Genomic DNA, 23,205 nt, shown 5'->3' with positions numbered 1-23,205 from the left:
CAACCTGCCACGGTGCCAGGACACCGAGATGCACAGCTCAGCAAGATCCCAACAAGGGCTCCCTGCCCTGCTCTGCCACTGCAGGCAGGATTTATGGCATCTGATGTTCCCTCTGCCAGCAGTCTCACAAGTTCTCCTGCAAGTATCCCCACAAGTTCCCTCCACCATTGTTCCTCCTACATCCCAGCAGAGTGGGGAAGGGAGCTGTGGAATGAGTATGGGGCAAAACAATGTCAGCTGCCCGTTACAGGGGAAACAGCAGTGTGATGACAAGGAGGATGCAAGAACAAGACTGGGGAGATCAGGCTTTCTCTGTCCCTTCCCTGAGTCAAGGACCACTACCCTCCCTGGCTGAGTCAGGCCCTTGGCTGTGTCAGACAAGCAGATTGTGGAGCAGGAAGGGACCAGGCTGATTTAGAGATGGCCAAAGTGGTGGAGAAGGGTGGCAAAGCAAGGGACCCGGATGCCAAAGCTTTTAATTTCTGCATAGCAGAAGCACAACAGGATTCACTTCATTTTCCTGCCTGCATATCAGAGGCACGTTGCAGAGCAGCAAGTCACGAGGGGCCTCCGTCCCAACTGCAGTGTCTCTCAGAGGGAAAGGCAGCCAGGATGGCTGTCGGGATCACTGCGGGGACACTGTGACAGTGGGAAACTGAAGCTGACAACCAGAAACATGGAGTCAAAGCCTGATCATTGCCACCCGAACAAGCAAGGTACCCTGGTGTCAGCCAGGCCCAGACCAAGCCAGCTGGTGCCTGGGAGTGAATCCCAAAATTTGGGTTGAAATCATGTGTTCAGGAGTTCAGACTGTCACCCAAGAGCAGCTTTCCCACATGTTGTCTACAGTCCCTCCTCTTTAACATTTCAGCAAAATGAGTTTGCCCAAGAATCTGAGAAAAATGACTGGGATCATAAAACAGCCAAGTGAAATTGTGCAATGTTAAAGACTGATTTGCAAAGTCTCCACTATAATCATGTGTGTCATGATCAAAAGAACATCAGAGTCCCATGACCTGTCAGGATGAGTGCCCGAGGCCTTAAATCATGGCTCACTAGAGTAGTGTCTGAGAAATTCTCTAATTCAGTTTGCAACTTCCTCTGTTCAGTCCTGACATCCCAGGTCCTGTAACTAAGCACAAACTGCATTATTCGAAGCATCTTTTAGGAAAAAAAGCATAAATTACCTAAAAGACTGATGACACAGGGCTTATAAGTTCCTGAATCCATTTTGATTCAAGAGCCTGGCCACATGTCAGACTTTAATTGCAATTGCCTTGATCATGCTGAGCATAGCTGCAGCCAACTCCTTTCATTCCAAGTTGGAGGTGACCCCCAAGCAATCAAGTTGGTTTTTCACATGCACAACATTTAGGTGAACCTCAACTACCTTTGCCTCTTTTGAAGGTCACCCTGACCTAGGGACTGGTCTCAGCACTGCCTAACTGCTTGGTGATGAATTCCCTCCTCATGTATCCCAGCTCCCTCGCAGCAGCACTGTGCCATTACTGGCTTTGTTTACAGAAGTTGAGATAACAAGCAAATTGTGTTTCTCCACAGAAGAGGCAAATATACAGCCAGAAGAAACTCTCTGCTAGGGAGGTCCTCTCCCCAACATCTCCCTCCCAGAGGAGCTTTCTCGGGTGGCAAGATCTCCTGGGTGGCAGGATGGGATCTTGATGGCAGTGGGATTTCACTGTCGTCAAGGTCTCCACAGAGGCAGCTCCTCATTGCAATACTCTGAATACTCAGCATAACTTTTTAATTTATGAGGAGTGAACTGTGTAGCTTTTTGCTGAGCTGTTAGATTTGCAACAATGCCAGCTGAGAACCGTGTGACTGACAGGTACACAGTGCTGTAAGATCTTCCTCAGTCAAACAAGAAAGTTTTCTGGGGCACGTCATTCCCATTTCAATCCTGTCCCTACTAGCAGAATCATTCCTGAATCAAATTCATCCTGGGATCACTGTAAAACCTCAGCACAGAGCAGACCGTGGGCTGAAGCCTAACACACACGTGGCAGCTCACAGATGAAGTCCAGCTGGGCCCAAGCATGGAGACACAGGGGCCATGCTGACGTGCAACACGATGCACGAACACGCAGCCAGGGCCCAGTGTATCCACGGACAAACAGACGCAGGGACCAAGAGAGCACAGAGAAAACCATGCTTCTGTGCCCAAACACACACCAACAAAACTAGATGTGTGCATGCACAGGGATGGATAGACAGAAAAACACATGCATGACTCCACACAGGCTCCTGTGAGGACACCCATTAGCAGGTGGGTGTGTCCACACACACAGAGCACAGTACAAGCAGGGGCACGAGTGTGGTACACACAAATTCCCCGGTTACGCACTCACAGCAAACACTGCACGCCTGCTCACGCCCCTCAGGATGTGTATGTGGAGACCTGAAGAGCTGAGGACACACTTACACTTCAGATGGGCTCAGAGGTGTGCACACTCTTCCACACCAACGAGAACATGCGCAGACATGTGCCCCTTCTCACGTACATGGATACACGTCCCTACGCCCATGACACACGTGACTGCTCATGCAGGTACCTCTCAGCTGAAGCACGTGCACACACACAAACTCACACACCTGCACAAGCACAAACACACATGTGCACACACACAAACTCACATGTGCATACGCACAAACTCACATGTGCATATGCACAAACTCACACACGTGCACACACACACCAAGATGCCTGTACAGAAGTGTGCCAGCACACTGTGCACATCAACAAGCGCATGCTTGCACCTACCAAGAGGACAGCTGTGCACACGCACCGAGCAGGACACAAGCCTGCACACATGTTTATTTACACACGTTATGGCTCTCAGTGTCCTGGGCTCTAATGGCTGCACTTGCAAGAGCAGCTCTTACACAAAAAGTCTGGTGAATGGAGCTGAACCCTTTGTACACATCTCTGTGTTTCTCCCACCTCCCATTCCCATCTGCCCACAATGTCACCCATCCCAAGAAGCAGGGCTGGAAATGCACAGCGCACTTTGATTCAGGGAACATACCTTTTTAGAGAGGTTTCTCAGTGGAGACTTCACACAGTTGCCCATAATATGTTGAGGCTGCCTTTCCGTTGGACTTGGTTATAAAGGAACTGAAGCAATTGATGCCATTAAAGGTATTCCTTGGGAGCAAAGCAAGAAAGGCAGTGCCAGGCAAATCCAAACAGCTACTGGCTGCTGGGGCTTTCCCTCTTCAGGGAGCTTTTTCTCTCTCTGCCTCTCTCTCTCCGTATTTTACTCTATGTTCACTTTCTTGAAGAGATGAAGCAGGAAGGAGAGGGAGGGGAGAGAAACAGACAGAAAGAGAGGGAGAGAGAGGGAGAGAGAGAGTGAGTGAGAAGGGGAGAGAGAGGGAGGCGGATGTATAATCTACATCAGATTAATGTTCAAATCCCTCCCACCCCCCTCAATCTGCAGGCAAGATTGTTTCACTCATAGGAGAGGGCTGTTTCAGAGAGAATTAAAACAGAGGCAAGGCAAGAAGTGATTTCAGTGATGAGTTCAGTGAATCCAGCTAGTTTGGGTCCACACAGCCTCTGAACATCGCATCCCTACCCCCCCCCTCCTAACTCCTCTTGGCTTTTCAATCACCAGAGCGCTAGGCTGGCCAGAAGGCAATCCACTTAGGGGCTTGGAGCAGAATCCAGAGCTCGTTTCGGAACAGAAATGGACCATTTATCTGGGTGGGACCTGTTTCAGCTTATAAATTTCAGCAGACCTAGAAGTGACTGATTTTTTTCCCTCCATGGTGGAAGCAAGCATGGAGACAGCAGTCCCAGGACCCTACAACGCTCAGCCTCAGGACAGTAATTTTTAACCACAAGGGAGAGACCTTGAGCCAGTCTCATGGTAAAGTTTTTCCAGCTTTCTGCAAGTAAAAATCAATAGGCAGTTTAACCTGCACAAGTCTGCCAAAGATGGGCTCACACCTAAATCTGAGCAGCCCCAAGATAACGTGAAGCAAAGAATCTGGACGTCAGATCCATCCATTCCCTTTCCAAGCACTCAAGTCCTGGAATAAATAAGAAGCACCTGAACCTAGAGCCAAGTCTAAACTTTGGACTTTATGCCTGTTGTGGTAACAGAATAATCTCCAAAAGAAAAGGGATGAGTCCCCAGTACATTTTCCTCTAATCTCAGGCTGAGCATAAGAGCATTCAATCTGAAAAGAGATTTAAATTGCACAGAAACTCATCATCACACTCAGGCAACTGGCTCTGAACAGGATAGTGAATGCACCCTAAGCTATGGAGCCACCATAGACACAGCTCCACAGTGATAAGAAGCTGTGGCATGAAAAGCTACCTCTTTCAAGAACTGTGAAGACCAAGATGACACTTGTCGTGCAGCAGCCTGGTTGGACACTCAGGTGTTCAGCTGAGAACTGTCACAGCTTTCTTTGTGAGTGTGGTTCCAAACAAAAGCTTCAACAAAGACCTAAGCCACAGGCTGAGTACTTGCACCACATGCTTTTGTGTAGGAGCCAAAGACTCACTCTCCTGGCAGCTCTGGGGCTGTAGGACAGAGAAGGATGAACTGTCAATGTCACAACAAAGCAGGGATTTCTCCTTCCACCCTGATGGTGCTGTGGCAAATTAAGTACGATTGTGAGGGGAATCAACAGTTGCTTTAGAGCTTAGAGGCTTCTTCCACCTAAGGAGATGATATTAGGAGTCCAACTATGACAAAAGTCAACAGCTTCTCCAGTTCCAGTCACAGATAGAAGTGCATGGCCATAGGGAATGGTGTTTCTTGCTCTTCCTTGTACCAACCACTTTCCAAGAGTGAAGGCAGTGGAACAGCCTCCTCTCAGATCCCTTCAATGCTTTTTTCATTGCATGGCCTGGGTAAGAGCTACACAAAGAAGCTCCTAAACAGGAAGCTGCAGCAGGAGATGCTGGAAGACACTCATTCAATCCAGGGCAGACTGAGATAGGGACAGAGAGGATGGGGAAGCTCTGCTCTGGAAGACCTCCATAGCAGAGCCCACTCACAGTAGACTGGGAAGTGAAACTGTTCCTGAGCTGGGCCTGTCTCCTGCTGTCACAGTTTGAAGACTCCTAATGCTGGGGAAATACACAGTCACTCCTCGGGGGGCTGTGCCAGCCCGGGGGGCCTCATAGCAGGGAAATTTGCAGGATGCCGAAACTCCCAGCTCCTCTAAGGCTGCCATCTTCAGCTCTGTTTCTCTTTCTCCTCTTAAAGCAGCTAATGGGAGGCTGATCTACCCTCCGAAGAAGTGCCAGTCATTAATAATGTCCCCTGTCAGCTGCAGCCATTCCCCAGGCTCCTTGTTTATTGACGAAGTGCTTGTCTCCCTTGAGCAGAAGCTGCCACACAGCGAGTGAGGCGCCTGGGCTCCTTCCCGAGACAAACGACTTCAATTCCAGAGCACAGAGGAGAGAGAATTGCCTTCCTGCTGCTAATGAATCTCCCCCTGACAGGCAGCACGGAGGCCAGGAACGCCCTGCAATTGAGAAGTGCCCATCTCCCCCATTCTCCCAGAGAGAGGGAGTGGAGCAAGGGAGTCAGACATCTCCTGCCAGAAGAATCCATCACAGCCCCCAGACTGCTGTGGGACAGCTTTGGAAGACAGCCGTGGAGTGTGTCTCACAGAGCTCTAAAAGCCTCTCAACAAAAGCTGAGATGGTCTCCCTCTAAATATGAGCTTGTACCAGAGCACTCAGACCCAGCCACCATGGCACGCCGCCGCGTGTGCCTGCTCTCCAGCTTCTCTTCCCTGCAGTTACAGGCAGCTGCAGGGCAGAGGGAGGGCTGAGACCTGCTGCCAGGCTTGGCAGGGATTTCGCAATCCAGGAAGGGAAGAGGCAACGGGAGCCCACTTGTACGAGGTTTGCAGCACAACTCTTCAACTCTGCAGGAATTCTAGTGGAGCTGCAAGGGGCACCTCAATCTAGCAAACAGACCCTGCTGAGCTCTGAGGAGGAAAATCACTCTCTACAATGGGATCTTCTTCCCATCACCAGCACGGGCAGCTTAGAGATAGGCAGGAAAGTGGAGCTGGCAGAAAGGTCATTAGAAGATTAGGTTGGAAGGAACATATTTTCTCCCTTCCTCCAACTGAGGCTGCTGTAAGAGAACAGGATGCTGAGAATAAGTGTGTCAAAAACATTTGTGTGTAGGTGCTGATCTGTGGGTATGCCTATATCTGGGGTAGTCAGTATGCGTGTGGGAGGGCTGCACATGCATGTATACTGGTTTTCCCACACTGTTCTTTGTGGCAATCACACTGTTCTTTTAAGGTCTGGGGCTCTGTCGTAAACTTTCTAAAAATTGGTAGGAACTTTGTGAAATGCGAGTCTTGCTGATGTTTGTGCACCCCTTCCTCTCCCCTGAGGTCCCAGGTGGAGAGCAGAGACCTCAGGGGATGCAGCTTGGCACAGAGTGAGATCTTGGCTCACGGGAAAGGAGCACTTGGCACAGTGACTGACCTGAGCACAGGGGAGGAAGAAGGCTGGGCAACTTGGCATTGAACAAGGAATGATTTAGGTGGTTTAATATGTCTGGATTCTTTAAAAAGCAGCAGTGCTGTGCTTTGGGCTGGCACCTTTGGCAGAAATGCTCATTTCATAGGAAAATGTTGGATCCCACCATAGTTAATCACTTGGCGGTTGCCAGGAACTTTATCCAGTGGCAGCAAATATCCAACAGACACAACAGAAAGAATAAAAGTCAATATGAAGCTTGGGATTGCTTATCAAACTATAGCTTTTCTTGGCAAAAATTTCCAGTGACAGTATGGATTTGTACAGTGAGACTGTTCTGATGCCAGGCCCGTTTCAGTGCACAATCCTTCACTTGCTGGAACATTACCTCAGATAGCTGTTCTCAGCACAACACAAACAGTGCAACAGGGTGATAGGTAGTGGGGAGTATGTAGTAGAGCAGGGAAAACTCATTCCTAGCATCTTTTCACTGAAGTCCATAGCTCTACTAAGAGCCCGTTGCATGCTTCAAACATTTAGTATTTTAAAATATGCCACCTTATTTAATTTATTCTAATGGGGGAATTTTTGGTCTATTTTTTCCTATCCCAGAGTGGAGAATGCATATACTAATTAGTAGCTTTCAAATCTGCTCCCAATCACCCTTTAGCTGGTAGCTGTAGATTTGTATTTTACAGGAAACAACCCAGTCTTGATTACTGGCTGACCTCAGATGAGACTAAGCATTTGGAATAGGTAACATCCTCCCGGTGCCAGTGCTGTCGAGGGCCTCATTTCAAAGCTCCTGATCACTGGAACATGCCCTGGCACTCCAAACTTCTGTGACTGACTTCCCTCTCTTCTTCTGCATCAGCTCCCAAGTGCTTTTGTTGCACATCGAGTTGTGTCTTCTGACCTCGAATGAACTTTGGATGGTTCCACATTCCAGCCAGACACGTACAGGTCCATCTCAAGGGGAGGCACCAGCAGGTATTGGTGGATGCAGTCCAGATTCTCATCTAGGGGGAGGAATATTTCTGCAGAGAGTTTGGGAACTTTCTTTGCTGTCAGCTGTTCCAAGAAGAAAGTGTTGCTGACTCATGCTGTGCATAATATTCTCCTCCATTAGAGCAATTGGATCATATTCAATCACAAACAACAGAAAGGTTATTAAAAAGACCAAGGATATTTTCCATCCCTTTCAAGGTAACAAAGCCTGGACTGTCTGTCAACTTCTGTTTGGAACAGCTCTGTTTGTAAATAGCTGGCTTCATTCTACATTAGATGAAAATAGATGGGAACGTGCCTTCTCCTGACACCTTCCCTGCAGATCTGGTCCATGTATTTTGCATTAGCCCAACTTCCAAGTCCCTACGCAGGAGATGTGATGGCCAGAACACAACGTGCTGTGGACATTTTCTGCTGATGATCCTGAAGATCATCAATGGGCTACAAAAAGACAAGTACAAGCTTGACAGCTCAGAAGCTGCTGAGAGAATTTGTCACGTATATGCAGTGCAGAGGTTGTTTAAAGCAAACCTTACATGGTCCTTTCTCTTTGCTCCAGAATATGAGAATTGTGTGCCACTCTGTCTATCTGGGACTACTGCAAAAGTAGGTAATTCTACCTGGCTTCCTCACCTCTTTCAAGATAAGAGGGACAAGGTCAGTGTTGAGCTGGCACACCGAGGTGCTACTGAAAGTGTGGATGACCATCAGATGAGCAGAGATCTGGGAACCAATACCAACCAACCAATACTCCAAACCAACCCTGCAGCATTACGTGAGGTACACCACCGTGAAAGCGAGATCCACCTCACTTCTAGTTTGAGTAAGGATCTGACAGCATCTTTAGAGGGACCAAACTCCACATCCCAGGACAAGGTCTCTGGTTATATCTCAACACAGCTGGTCCCAAATTACCTAAACCCTTTGTGTATTATTTCAGCAGAACACAGGGGGTTGCTGGAGGTTTTCTACTTCCTGCCTTCAACTGTTATGACATGATGCTTCACAATGTTACACGGTTGCCTGTTTCCTTCCAAGAACAGAGAATGTCTTTTGTCTGTGTGGGATGAAGCAATGCTGTGTATTCTTTCCAAAGATGGTTGCAAGATGCAAAGTACATTAGGGGAGGAATGGGTGGAAGAAATATTAGAATATTGCTAACGATTTCATTCATGGAGAATGTTGAGTTCATGGTCTTATGCTGGTGCAGAAGGTACTAGAAAAGTAAATATGACCATACAAGCTAGGACAGGCTTTTGTCTTTATCCTTAAGCAAGGCATTTGATTGAAATTGGAGGATTACTCAAGTTCATTGGCACTGCTGTTGCTCTCTAAGGTCAGAGGAATGTCAGAGGATTATTGAAAGGGAGCCCAAAGTTAGCTGGGCGTCTTTTACTGGATGCACACCATATAGCTGCTTGTTATTGGAAATCAATACCACTCATGGACTCATCGGGGAAAAACAGTTACTGAAGCTGGAATGCTACAAAGAACCACAGCTAATTCAGCTGACAAACCTGCAGTCCAGCCACTAAAGCTAAAGCTAAACTTCCCTGACACTGTGATGACACCCAGTATTGCACAAAACAAAAATCAAAGTGCCAAAGGTTGATGGAATGGACAGTGAACTGATTTACATGATGATTAATTTATCATTGAAAGCTTCTTTCCTCCCCAAAGATAAGCTGAATCTAACCAGAAGGTTTGTGTATTTCAGTGCATTAGATCATGCTGCTGTATATTTCATGAACGGAATATTTAATGAATGTTCTCTTAGCTTGGTTTTATTTTGATGTCTTTCTATAGCCTTGTAAAACAGATTTGTTTAAAAAGTAAATCACTGACAAAGATTAATGTTTGCTGGCAGACCCGCTGCAGGCAGGAGGCTTATCCATTGCCCCTCAGTGATTCTGTACGTCTGGCTCACATCCCTCAAGCTCTTTACAAGCAATAAATGTGATAAATTTTCCTCCAAGCCGCGAACGGGAGGAGCCGAGTGGATGTGCTCGAGTGGAACAATGTTTCTCCGTGTCCGAGTTTGTTACATACAGAAAACATGAGACATACCTTGGAAGGTGTGGCGGGAGGCAGCAGCAGGGGTGTGCGCATACGCCGGTCGATGCTTTAAGCACAGGGGTGCATAAGCGTGTACAGAGGTGGTTGTATAGCCACACAGGAGATTTAGCAGAGGCTGCACGAGTAGGCTGTGTGTACATAGACAAGACATGTATACGAAGGCTTTTTATGTCAGGCTACATGCACGGACATGGGTTGTGGCAGCTCATGCAGGGATGGAGGCACGGAGGCCGCACGAGCCCCGCGCAGGTACCCGGACTCCTGTGACACGCACCTGGCACCTACATCACGGCAAGCACGGGACTCTCCCGGCTCTGACGCGCACCGGGCGGCCCGGGGAGCGGGGAGCGGGCCCGGGACGGGCCGGACGGGCCGCGCGGGGGCGCCCCGGGGCCGCCGGAGCCCGGGCCGGGGCCGCCGCTGCCCCGGAGCCCCGCGGCAGAGAGCGGCGCGACCGGGGAGCCCCGGCGGGACCGGCAGCAGCCGGCCACGGGAGCGTCCCCTGCGGCCCCGGGGACACCCTTCCCTCTCCCTTCAGGGACCCTTTTGCGGCCGGTACAAGCCTTCAGAGGTGCCATTAAACACGGGGGGAAAGATGGGGCAGGATACGGCGTTTCTCCGGGATTTTTTTGCCTCCTAACCCGTGCACCCACGCTCCATACCAGCGAGCCAAGACTGCGCCACGGGACCAGCATCACTACGGCGGTCGGTCATGCTGAGCCAGAAATCTGTTCACCCCACATTACTGTACTGATTTAACAGTGTAAACGAGCAGCTGTTAGAGGTTGTCTCAGTTTGCCACGAGCCCTGACACGCCACTGCTTCACCTGCCTTACAGGTATAAAACAGCACACGAGCACCTGCAAATTCAGACCTTTCACCTTCACCTTGCCATCCCCACACGAGAGTTTCCATGGCTGGTGTCACCGCTCCAGCACTGCCCAACACGCTGCAGCCTCCCCTCGCTAATACACAGGGGCAGCTGAAAACTTCCATGACTGAGCCCTGGAGCCACTCTCCCTCGGCGGGGCTGGCCGGGACTCCCCGGTTTTCCATGGGTGGAGCTCCAAGAGAAGTCCTGATGCAGTGACTGCTCTTGGGCAAAACTCTCGTTAGAATCAGCTGAAGCCGAAGCCCTGGGAGGGAACAAGGCCATCCTGCAGATGAGGAGACCAGAAGGGTGAGAGGCTGGACAAGGTGCTTTTCCCCTACCTGCTCCTGGCTGGTTAGAGGAGAATGTTCTTGATACCTGCTTTCCACCCAGGCAGCTTGGGGACACCTCCTGTCCCAAAACGGGGACGCTTCTGTCATCCCGGTTACAGCCAGTTAGGAAGAACTAAAGCTCGAGAGTAAAGGAAGATGCAGCAGGACAAGAAAAGGAAAATTTTACAGGAAACGCAGAAAGATTCTTTCCCTATTTTAATGGTAATGTGGACGCTGACATTAAAGCAGGAATGGGAGATGGTGCACACAGGAGAGGCTTTAAACTCCCTGTACAAATAGAAATACAAAAGCCCCTTTGGCCATAGTGCTAACAGCAGAACTCTGTAAATATTTCATTATTCTCTACGCCGTTGTTTGACCCCTTTGATCCCCATGCTACCAGGCATGGTACAGAGGCAATTGATAGAAAACTGTTGGGGAATCACTTCACTGAAAAATTTAACAGTCAGGCAGGGTGTGAAAGTTAAACGGCTCTGAAAATGTTCAGGTCTCACACAGCAGGATCACTTACAAATTAATATTGCATAGCAAAGGCCCGGAGAAAGCTCTTCTTAAAGGTGCCAGCTAAGCCGGTGGTGTGGCACAGGAGGGATGAGGCAAGGAGAACCGGCGGGTCTCTGTGCCGCAGTCCCGGCACAGCGCCGTGCGGTGAGCCCGGGGCCAGGCTGCTGCTGCACCGTGGGCGCTGCGGCCACATCACTGCTGCCCCGGGAATGCCACAAAACTTGCACTGCGGTCCCTGCTGTCCCATTCTCTGTGCTGCTGTTGCTAGGGTCGTACAATAACAAAGTGTTCTGCTGCCAGGCTGCCACCTCACTGCCACCCCAGCTGCGAGGGATCACTGCTCCTCTGCTGTTATGGACAGCGACTGCTCGATACTGCGCTGTTGCTAAACTGTGATCCATAGCCACGCTACAGACACTACAGGACCCTCAAGATGTTCTGCTCTGCAGGGGTGATAGCATGCTCCTTTGTGCTCCACAACACTCCTTTATCACTTGGCCAATCCAACACTATCCTGCTATCAGGCCAAAATTATATGAAACATCCTCCCCACGCTCCCCTTCCTCACCACTTTCCCACTTTGCTGCATTATCACACACACATCCCTTGCCAACTACACCCGTGAGTCACTGCACTGCTCTCGCACTGCACTGAGCTCCTGTCACTGCAGGGCTACTTTAAAACACTGCTGTCCCACTGTCCCACATACAGCCAGCCCATACTCACAGTGCACTCTGTCACCAGGTGTGTGGCGTTGTTCTCCTGCTAAGTCACAGCCGTGTTTCCAAAACTGCGGCATAGTGGTAACACCTCACTCGCTGCCTTCTGGTACAGCGGGATGGTGCTGTCAGATCCACGCAGCCCTTTGCTAATATCACACCAGAAGCAATCACTGCTGTATAGAATGGCTCCCGTCTGCAATATTGTATTACTACATCAGTAGACTGCTAAACTCTTCTGTCAGGGTACAGCACTACACAGTTATCACACCCGTGCACTGCCAAACTCCTACCGCATGGCACCAATATCACTGCTCTGCTCTGCCCCGGGATTGCGTTACCACACCACTGCATCGTCAGTGCCGTGCTCTCCAGGCACTGGGAGCTGCAGGCACTGCATGTTAACCCGGTTATAAACTCCACAGCACAGTGCTTTCCTGCAACTGCCGTCTGAGCCAGCGTGCAAACATGTCATTACACTGAGATGACATCCTGGCTTATACTTAATACATCATTACACTACCCTACTTTTGTTAATTCATGTACCACTCATTTGCAAAATGGTAAAATATCCTGGAAGAGTATTATTGCTTAATTACATTAGAGCATCACTGCACCAATATAGCATAAGCCTAATTAATAAAATATCACTGCATCCTGTATCCTGGCAGTATCTTAGCATTCTCCCGGAGTACACACCCACAGTGCACTATATTGCTGTGCTGGTTATATAAACACGGCGCTTCTGCCTTCACTCCGTCTTTTTTTCTGCACAGCTACAAATCTGTCTCCCTCAGACACAACCCTGTAGTCCCAAACTGCTCCTTTTTGCTGTTACTGCAACAATGACATCTCTGTGAAGCCATCGCTGCAATCTTTTCCGCGTGTCTGACTGTACCACTGTAGTGTTTGCACCCGTGACCACATCCCTGCACCACTGTGGAACGGGGGGATGATGTTCCACATCTGTAGAGCTGGGATGAGATATACTGGTGCTGCTGGACCACAGTGCTCTGCTGCTGCAGATATGCATCACTGTGCTCCTCTCCTATGTACTGCAAAATTGCTGTTTTAACTGTTTCACAGTGGGCTGTGTGGGCTGGAGAGAAGTTCTTGTATTAAATAAATTATCTGCCGAGCTGTTGCTGTCTTCTAATTCCAACGTGGAGCAGACTGGTCTTACAGCACCTGCAGCCTCAGACTGCAACCCTGGACACTTCTGTGCCTGTGATCCTGCCTCAGCCCAGGCTGCAGCTTGGGCTCCTGAAGGTGTAAGTCCTTGCCTGTCTCAAAGCTTCATGCATATTTTTACACATTTGTTTCTTCATTCACAGAAACAAAATTTATATAATTCCATTCCATGACAGAATTTCCGTACATCGTCTCCTTGGGCCTTTATTCACCCCAGGATTTTGATATCACTACAGAAAAATAAAAAAGCTTCACATACCTCTTCCTGTAACCAGCTCTTTGTGCATCCTAAATTATAGTTCCCCAGCTTGTATCCACAAGTCCTCTGTAAAGGGGGATCTACTAGACCCTACTCCCAAAAGTCAGTCCTAAAATCTCCATTAAACGGTCATTCACTCATCGTTACTTCAAAGAAAGCAAGTGAGAGATTAATACAGAAAGAAATGGGAATAAAAACATCACACTCTAAAAGAAAGGCGCTGGTGTGTGTAAGTACTGGTGCAAGGTACCCAGCACAAAAATGAAAACTAGAATTGTATCTGTCTCACTTCTGTAAAGGGCATTGTTCAACACCACAGTAAAATTTTGCTAAGTTTACAGAAATGTCTCCTGACGCTGGAATGCAAGCAGCAGAGCAGGTAAAATAAAGATACCGTTCAGGTAAGGGTTGAGTCCAGAACCAGAGAGGTTTCCGTGAGTGGAAGCCCTGGCATGGATTTGTTTGTATGTCCAACACTTTGAGGACATACAGCTCCATAGACTTAAAATCTGTTCTCAGATACACCTTCACTTCCCTCAGAACTACAGACACGGCACAAGTCAGAACCAAGTCCACCGATTTCAAAGCCTGCTGCTGCAATACTGCTTTGTGTAACCTGGTTGAACACCAGTCTGCTGAGCAGGCTCTTCCTTATTGCTGCTACAAGATTTTAACCGAGACTTCTGGTGCACCGTTGGCACAGGGAGGGTAATACTCGTTCTGAGTTAAACACAACCATAACATTCATAAACAGCAGACTGTCAGTGAGGATGGAAAACTGTTGAGGAGAACAGATGTGCTTTGATTTTTATCTAGAGAAGTCAAGATGAACAGAAGAAGACAACACTCCCAGATTAAACATACGGGTGTATCATCTCCTTCCAACCAAACATAAAAAATTTTCTAGTTCTCTCCATAATCTCAGTTTGAATGGACTCCCTGCAAAGCCTCCCAAACCTACATTAGGAAAAAAAAAAAAGGACTTAATGATAATAGACCCCAGAAATCATAATTCTGGTTTATTTGATCACTTCCAGGGCTGGAACTTACCCGCCCAGGCTACTGGCTTATGCCCATAATTGTGCTTCTGGGAGATTGCAGTTACATTAATCTTCCTGGAGATTACATCTCCCAGTAGCATCCCTAAATGTCTCTAAAAGAAAATTTCAAGCCAGTCTCCCTCTGCCTTTTCATTTTTAGAGGGTAACCCTGTTGGGTAATTTCACTACCAAAAGCAGCTAAAAGCAACAGCTTTATACCAAAAGAGCTTGCAAACACCGAAAGCATCTGTTCCGTCCTAACATAGTGACTGGGAAGGCTTCAGAATTGGGTCAGGATTTTTTTTTTTTTTTTGTCGTTCTCCCCACTACCTTCTCCTGACAGCTTCTGCCATCAGAAATGATTCATATGCTGATTGTACAGAAATGTACCATAAGGAGATGTAAACAAATACAGCAAAGCAAGGCGGGGAGCCAGAGAGATGGAATCTAATAAGTAAATAGATTTTAAAAATCCGCTTCTCTGACTCTCACCCTCGGCAGGCAGAGCCACAACTTCCCCCGGCGACCGGCAAAGCACCGGCACTTCCCCCGTCAGCACCACCGAGAGCGCCCTCCGCAGCGCCCGGCGGGGCGGGCGGGCGCCGGGGGCTCCGACCCGCGCCCCGTCCCCGGCGCGGAGCCCTCCTCGGGGCCGGCCCCGCAGCGCCCCGGCCGTGCCGCAGCGCCGGGACAAGTTCGGCAGGGGCGGCCAGGAAGCAGTGCATTTACAGCTGCGGGCTGCGCCCGGGGGTGCGCAGGGCTCCGGGGCGAGGAGCCGAAGGTCCGTGAGCCGCAGGAGGAGGGGGGCGCGGAGGGAAGGCAGTGGGGGAGAGAGAGGGAGGAGTGGGGGGCGAGGGGCACTTTGCCCCTTACCTGGCCAAAGACCGAGTTGAGCATGGGGTGCAGCTGCTGGATGAGGGGATCTGCTTCCTCCGACCGATCGCTGCCGCTGGACTTGGTGGAGCACTTGCTGCTGGATTTGGACAGAGGTGAAGCGCCTTCCGAGAGCTTCAGGGACTCTCTGCTGGACCTCTGCTTGTGACTGAAGAAAAAGTCCTCCTCTGCCTCCTCCCCATCCCTGTCTGAAAGCTGATGCTGGTCCTGGGGGTGACCGTGGCTGGCGTGCGGCGGGAGGTGGTGGTGCTGCCTGGGTGTCCGCACCGGTTCCTTGCCACTGCCTCTCCTTGGACCTCCTTCCGCCGGCTCGGGCTGGCTCTCCCCCCGTCCATGTGACAGCTTCCCTGCGCCCCTCGCTCCGTCCTCCCGGGCGCCCGGGTGGCAGAGCGGCCTGCGGGCACTGGGCTCCCCGGGGAGAGGCTCCTGGCTCGGCTCCCTCCCCGTCTGCCCGCCTTGTCCTTTGCCGTCCCGGACGCGGCTGCCGCGGGGCTGGGGTTGGCCGCCCGCTGCCCGCCGGCTCCCCGCCGCCTTCAGCAGCGAAGTGCGGGACTCGCTCTTCGCCATGGAGGAGCCGCTCATCGCGGGGCCGCTAGAGCCGCATCCCCGGCCGGGCGGAGCGCTGCCGCTGCGGGCACGGCTGCGGCGCGCCGCTCACGGCATGTCCTGCGGAGACCCGCTTAAATCCCGCACCGCGGCCCATGTGACAGCGCAGACAAAGGCCGCGGCAGGGGCGCTCCGGCGGGGGCTGGCGGGCACCGTCCCCCCCCTCCGCCGGGGCTCCCCCCGCGCCGCCGCCGCCTCTCCAGGTGAGCCGGGGCCTCCCCCCGCCGGGGCCGGCTCGGGCCGGGGCGCGCCGCAGGCGAAGCGGCGCCGCCGAGGGGTGCGGGCGGCGGCGGGCGGCGCTCCCGCAGCGCGGCGGGCGGGCAGGGCCCGGCGGCCCCGGGCACGGCGGGGAGGGGGAGCGGCGGGGCCGCAGCCCCCCGGAGCGGCGGCAGGCGGGAGCCGCGGGACCATCGCCCCCGGCGGCGGCGCGGACGGGGAGGTTGGGGGCGGCGTCCCGGGGGCGACAGTGTGGGAGGCCTGACCCCCGAGGCTCCCGCAGCTCCCAGGGCAGTGCCGGGGAGGGGAGCACCTGCCCCGCGGGGTGCCCCACCTGCCCCAGGTGTGCCCCTCGGGTGGTTCCTCTGCGCCGGCACCGGTGGCCAGCACGCTGTGGGGGTCGTGGCCCACCCGACTGCTCCACCTGGATGCTCAGCCTACCGACACGGGACCGCGGTGACACTGGCCCTGTAGGTCGGCACTTGTAGGTCTTATCACTATAACTGAAAGGATTCAAACTCGATGCAGATTTCCCAAAGTTCAGAAGAGGAGGTTGGGCACTCGGCCACTGCCTGCCTGACACAGCCCACAGGGGAAGTTCTGACCCAGCCTTTGAAATGGACACAGAGGCTTTGTTAGGGCACATCATAAAAGGATATAAAATTGAAGGAGCTTGTACCTAAAAAGCTGGTTACTTAACATCTTTGTAATCAAACACAGGTAATTAAGTGGCACCATGTGGTTCAATAACAATGTTCTGTTTAAAACCAGAAAAAAATAATGGCATCAAATCAGACATATGTTTCCAATGAGGAAAGGACCCGGTTGCTTCTTGCTCATCCTCAGACAGTTATTGTGCCTCACTGCCAGACTTGGATACCTCAGCAGTTTATCTACCCAGAAAGATGAAGGTGTGATTATCACATAATAAGCTTACTCATGCTCGCTCTGCTCTTGCTGGCACATGCACAGCAGTTACTATGCAATGACAGTCTTCTCTGCAACAACCCAAGTGCAACTTCTCTTCAGCCTGGGGTCCCATTGCAGCCAGTGTTGCTGTGCCCCCACCACTACAGCCACGTGTGCTGGTCAGGGCAAAGCTGCCATGGAAAGAGAGTTATGCTGCGGCCCTGGCTCGGTGTGCTCTGTCCCCTCACCTGTGCTATCAGCACCAGATGTGCAGCAATTCCTGCACAAGGTGCCCTCCATCCACCCTCAGGATGACAGAGAGGAGAAGAGAATGGCCCCTTTGCCCCTTCCCTGCTTTGGAGCTTGGCAGCAGCTGTCGTGGTGGCTAAATGGGCTGTTGAAGGGGTTCATGGCAGGGACGTTTGTCAAGCACCAATTTTCCATTCAAACCTGCAGTGTCATTTCAGCTCCTAATTATAGCCAAGGTACCTTTTGGGGGTTTGTTGTGGGCTGTTTTTAACTTTAGAACAGGCTGCTCCTGTTTGATATTAGCAATGGAGAATCACTACTCATGGCTGGATGAACACAAGCCCTGGCTTTCCCTACTGCACCTGCTTGCTGGAGCCGTGGCTCCTACATTGGTCCTTCTGCCAGGAAGCTCAGAGGTAGCAGGAGGCTGAAATGAACAGTTCCCAATAGCTCTCTGTCTTGGGAAGTTAATTCCATCAGGATGTAACATTGCTTGTAGAGGAGCTGCTGATTTTGGAGTTGCAGCTGGTGCTGACAAGGCATTGCTGTGAGGAAGTCCACACAGATAAGATTCTTGTCTAGTCTGACTAACACTGCCCTCACCCTCCTTGGGGTCTTTTGAGCTATTCCTGAGGACTATAGTGACTCTGCTGTCTACAGGTGGGTTGTAGCTCCATGCCTCAATCAACTGAGCGCTGCAGAATTTGGAGCATATGCCTCATTAGTGAGAAGGGACTCACTAGTGCAGGTGTGATTCATCACTTTGGAGAGCACGTCAGGGATCAGGGCATGAAACGGCTTGACTAACAGAGGTAATAACAGGGCAGGCAGGGGCCATGTTACAGAACTGAGCAACAAAACAGCAGCAGCAGCCGAAAGAACTCTGTAGTGGGACAGAGTGAGAGCACAAAGCAGAAACCTGGCTGTCCACAACACCTGTATCTGGGTTTCAGCTGGGAACAAACTCATGCTGTTCAGAGAATCTGGATTATATCCTTCTCACAAGTTCCTTTTGGAGGTTCTTCGTGTATGTCTTTTTCTAGACAAATTAGTCTTGGGATCACAGTGGCTGCGTGGCATCCACTGCATACTAAAGAGCTATTCTGGAGCCAAATGCCAGGGAACAACAGTGCCCGGCTGCAGAGAGAAGCACATAATTCCAGCACGGCTGAGCAGCGAGATGTGCAGGGACATCTCTCCAGAGAGAGCGTGGCTCCTCTTCCATCTGGCAGCACAAAAGAGGACAGGCCTGAATCCTCAAGACACGAAGATTATATTATGTAACGTACACGCTCGCTGCTTCCTGAGACAGAGCTGAGTTAAACTACCCGTGTGATTCAGTCCGAGGCCAAGCCAGAGGGGAGCTGCATTTCCCTCCCTGAACCTGGGGGATTCTGGAGCAAGTGAGTAGCCTGAGGCTGGCGGGGGAAGGTAGATCCAATTCCAGCGTGCAATGACAAACACGGCACTGCCTGCAAGTGTAAAATCGTGGCTTTCCGTAAGAGTGCTTATCAAAAAGCATGCCCACGAGCAAATGCATGAGTGTTTTCGGGGGAAGGGTTTGGTCAATTCTTTTTGGCTTCACTTGTGTAGAGGAAATTTTTGACAAAAATGGGAATACTGTTCAAACAAACGGAGGCTGAATTGCCTGCACTGAACTCAGGTGACTGTATTTCCATTTCAGTTTAAAGGCCTTGAAAAGGAGTTTGAGAGTGAAGTGCTCATAAAATAAAAAGTCTCCAGTAAGCTGTTGATAGGGAGGCACAAAGTGTCTCTGATGTTTTGCAGCAGTTCTCTTGGTACTAGTTTCTTAGTCTTTATTATTTCTCTCACCTGCATTTGCAAGGACATAATCATCTTGGGCAGGTATAATACCATACAAACAATTTGCCAAAGCAAATGAAAGTCAAGGCTGGACTGGGCTGAGAATCAGGATACCAATCAGGAATCTGTCCCAAGATGGACTGCCTAGCCCTCATTTATGGTCTTTTCCTGTACTATTTCTCCATTGCTTTTAAAGGGTTTCAGAAACACATCATGTTTCAATAGTCATATAGATGCCAAGTGTTGGTCTTCTAGCATATTGTATTTGGACAGGCGTGTGTCTCCTCCAGAGGAAGCAAAAGCACTGACAGCTGGAAATTCTGTTTATTTGAAGACTTGGTATTGCTCTTCAAGTTTTACTCCACAGGAGAGGAATAATCCTGACAGTATTACAAAGGCATTATTGTTCCAGCTGTAATCCCTGTGCTCAAATCCACCCTGGTTACTTCCATCCTGATTGCAAACAGAGAACTTTCCTTTTTATCTATCAGGACGTGGCAGATGGATTGGAAGTCACTGTTTTCAATGGTCAAATAGCATTGAAGGTGTAAAGACTGCAGTGTGATCCTGTAATAAGCCTACAGGAATGGGAAAGGAGGATGAAGGGCAGTAGAACAAAAACAACAGTCCATGAGAGAAATGGATGAACGACAGGAAAAACACAGTTGTGGAGAAGCCAGATGACAGAGTGGTAAGGGGGAGAAGAAATGTGTAAGGACAAAGGTGAAGCTCCCTACACATTATAATGTACATACACAGGACTGGCCAGAGGGCCAGGATGTGCCCACGAAGATGACAGAGGGAAAAACAGGTAAGTGCCATCATCAGTGTGGAGGAAGGGAATTGTTTCCAAAGGGAAGTGACAAACTCTTTCACTGTGATGCTCTGTGAGGGCACAGGCCTGGGCTTGACTCTACAGCTCCAAGTTGTTGGCACATGAGAGGCCAGTCAGAGCAGAGATGATGCCCCAACCCTTTCTTAGCTTGTTAAACCAAATAACATGAAACAAGATATAACAGAAACTCTGCTCTCAGTGGCACAGATAGGACTGATCTCCCTCAGCAACCACGTGTGGCCTAACTTTAGCCAGACTCCTATGAAGAGACCCAACCTTCCCTTCTCCAGGCATGTAACAAAAGTAAATAATTTTCCTGGAATTACTCCTCGCCCTGCCTCCTTCCCACACACCCCTTCTGAGTCTCAGTCTCGGTTCACACAGCTAAGAATGCAATTAATTAAGCTGATACAGCTGGCTCAGCTTTGCAGTTGTAGAGCCCACAGCTGGCAAATGTCACCCCTTTCATATCAGACATCTCTGTTGCCAAACTCCAATCAACTTCACAGTCACATCTCTGTAGAAGGCACTGCTGTGCAAGTGGAGGTGAACCACAAGGCAGGCAGGAAGAACATTAAAGGGGAGGTCTGAGTACAGGTTCTAGGGAAAAAAACCCCAAACCTCTGAAAATCACTGAAGCAAAACTGATGTGGTTTTAACAGTGACAGTCATCTTTCTCTCCATTTGACACAGTCTTGAGGCATAAAATGAAAATGTGCCAAACAGTAAATAGCAAAGGACCGCTCAGTTGGTCAGCTTGTCTTTGGCTTACATTGAGATCACTAATTAATATACAAGGGAGAAAATTAAATCACTTCACAATTTTCCACTTTCAGATGACCTGAACTCTCCTTTGTAAGAGCAAAGCTTTTCACAAGCCCATGCAGATGTTTTACAAGCACAATAAACTGCATATGTGATGGAGTCATCTCTTTCTGAAATGTGATCTGGACCACAGGATTATGGCTGCTTTTTAGAGAGACAGGTGGACTCTTCAGCTGCATTAAAAAGGATCCCTGATTATCAGGTAAAAAGCCTGCTTTTTTTTCTCTGACTGAGAACATTTAATCTTTGCTAGTTTAAAAAAAAAAAAAAAAAAAAAGGATTATTTATCAACTGCCTAAAGAATTAGTTCAGGAAATGGAAGGGAAAGAGAGCAGCACTGAAGGCCAGTTTGGGTTGGAAGTGGTTTGGGGACAAGGCTAAATAAATTGTTATTGCTTGCTCATTGCCTGGCAGCCTGATTTCCAGCCAGTCTCCTGGCAAAGAAAACCTCTTGTATTTATTTTGGGAGAGGGTTATTTTCCAATGGGAGGAGTATTGAGGTGTATCAAGATTATCATACATCAGCCTTCATATTTTATTCTGTCACCGTTGATGCACTTGGGAAATCAGAATAAAAGTAGCTGCTGCTTTCATCCTTTGACCCTTTCACTGCCACCAACTAAAATATGAGCTACTGTCATGAAGCAACTCAGTTATACAACATAAACTCAGTTATACAACATAAACTCAGTTATACAACGGGCGAGAGTATGAAACAACTACAGTGAGTTGAAATTCATTTGGGATCAGCTGGAGTGAATCACTCATTATCTCCAGGGCAGTTGTTCTCTCTCCATAGAGCTGCTCTCTCTCAAATATTTTATTTAATGAACACTGATACTGGTATATAACCAGCACAGCTCTGGTAGAACACAGCTCCAGGGAGAGACAGGGTTTGCACATATGGCTTGTAACCAGAAAGGAAGCTGTATGAGTTACAAAAAATGGTCAGGTTTCCATCAGCAGCCAGTAGTCTCTTTTGGACAAAAAATTACAGCCCTGGGATGCCAGTGGAGGAAGGACACCTTGTTCAAGCAGCAGCTGAAGCAGCTCCTGTGCAAACATGCCCACCTCCCTGCTGGGCCAGCAGGCTCACGGGGAGAGAGGGGCAAGATGCTGCTACCAGTGCCATTGGCACAAGAAACTAGACAAAGGCACTGAGAATTCCTCATCTTGGAGATCTAATTAGGTTTTTTTCCTAGAATTTAATAAAAGAGCTGATGTCCTGAACAAAGTTACAACTTAGGTAGTAACACTGCCTAAATTACCTTTCAAGTTCAGATGAAGTAATTTGTCGGCTGTACAAATAAGTTAGTTGTAAAATGCTTGTAGCCTCATTTCAAAGGGGTGTTATGTTTTGGTAGAGGATCTCACAACATCTCATTAGTACAATTACCAAGTGACATTGAATAATGCAAGTTTTTAGTAATTTCCAAGGAATCCCAGTAAACATCTAGCAAAGCATTTCTATTTCATATTTACTTCTATCCTGTGCAGTACAAAGATCAGCTTTGCAGTTTTTGGGCAGGCATCATACACTGGTGTGTGAGCAGGGAACTGGTGTCAAAGGCGAGTTCATGACCACCCTGACTGCCTGTGATTTTGTTTGATCACAAATGATAACTTCTGATATCTTCCCCCCAGTGAAGAGTTCCTACAGGGATTTCAGCTTTACTGCCTTATGCCTTAGTTCCTTCCATGTGAAGCACAGACAGTAACACCTGCTTCCCAAAGGGGTTCTCAGGTCTTAGGATTTAAGAACTTCTGTTCAGATACAAAGGAGAAAGTGTTGTGAGCTTATAAAAATCGTTTAACACAGCATGCACAGAAGCTGGAGGAAACAGAAATGTGCTTTTGGATGTGATTTCTAAATGCAAACTGTGGACATGTGCTGTTATGTCCCTTGTCTTTTGAGGTGGGATTTCAGGAGATGTTTATATTTGCTGCCTGAAGCCCAAGTTCACATCTCTCCTTTATCTGCTTATTAATAACATCAAACTGTATTAAAACTGTGTGTTTCCTGCATTAGTTGACTGTGAAGGCTCTCAGTTTACACTTTGGTCTTTGTTCAGATACAATATGTATCTGAGCTGAATCAATCCCCTGAAAAAATTCTCCTTGAGAGAAGTAGACATGAAGGTTCATTCTAAACATGCCAGTTTGTTAGTTTGAAGGTTCACTCCTAGTCTTCACCAAAATAAATAAAAATTGGGAAGAGCTGGCAACTGCTTGAAATAGATGAATCAGTGTAAGAGGAAAAGGAGTGATCATCTGCAATGAATTAAAATCTTAAGAGCCATATTTCAAAAAGGGTTATTATTGATTAGGAAGAACACCTC

General features: G+C 49.3%; 1 protein-coding gene across 8 annotated transcripts in view; it reads right to left on the bottom strand.

Annotated features, from left to right (window-relative positions):
• The window catches only part of LOC135424302 (calcium-binding protein 1), a 72,627-nt gene that overhangs the window by 28,079 nt on the left and 21,343 nt on the right, over window positions 1–23,205 (bottom strand). For 4 of the 8 annotated variants that reach the window (XM_064675456.1, XM_064675457.1, XM_064675458.1 and 1 more), the window contains exon 1: window positions 15,382–15,984. The exons of 1 other annotated variant lie outside the window; for it this stretch is intronic. In XM_064675456.1, coding sequence (XP_064531526.1) covers window positions 15,382–15,984 — 603 coding nt within the window. Of the gene's footprint in view, window positions 1–3,044; window positions 3,294–12,025; window positions 12,290–15,381; window positions 15,985–23,205 lie in introns of those variants that run through there. 3 more of the 8 variants (XM_064675460.1, XM_064675464.1, XM_064675461.1) reach the window with 2 other exon arrangements.

This window comes from Pseudopipra pipra, chromosome 18, assembly GCF_036250125.1.
Source record: "Pseudopipra pipra isolate bDixPip1 chromosome 18, bDixPip1.hap1, whole genome shotgun sequence".
NCBI classification, from domain to species: domain Eukaryota; kingdom Metazoa; phylum Chordata; class Aves; order Passeriformes; family Pipridae; genus Pseudopipra; species Pseudopipra pipra.
This window is presented reverse-complemented; position numbering and strand designations above follow the sequence as displayed.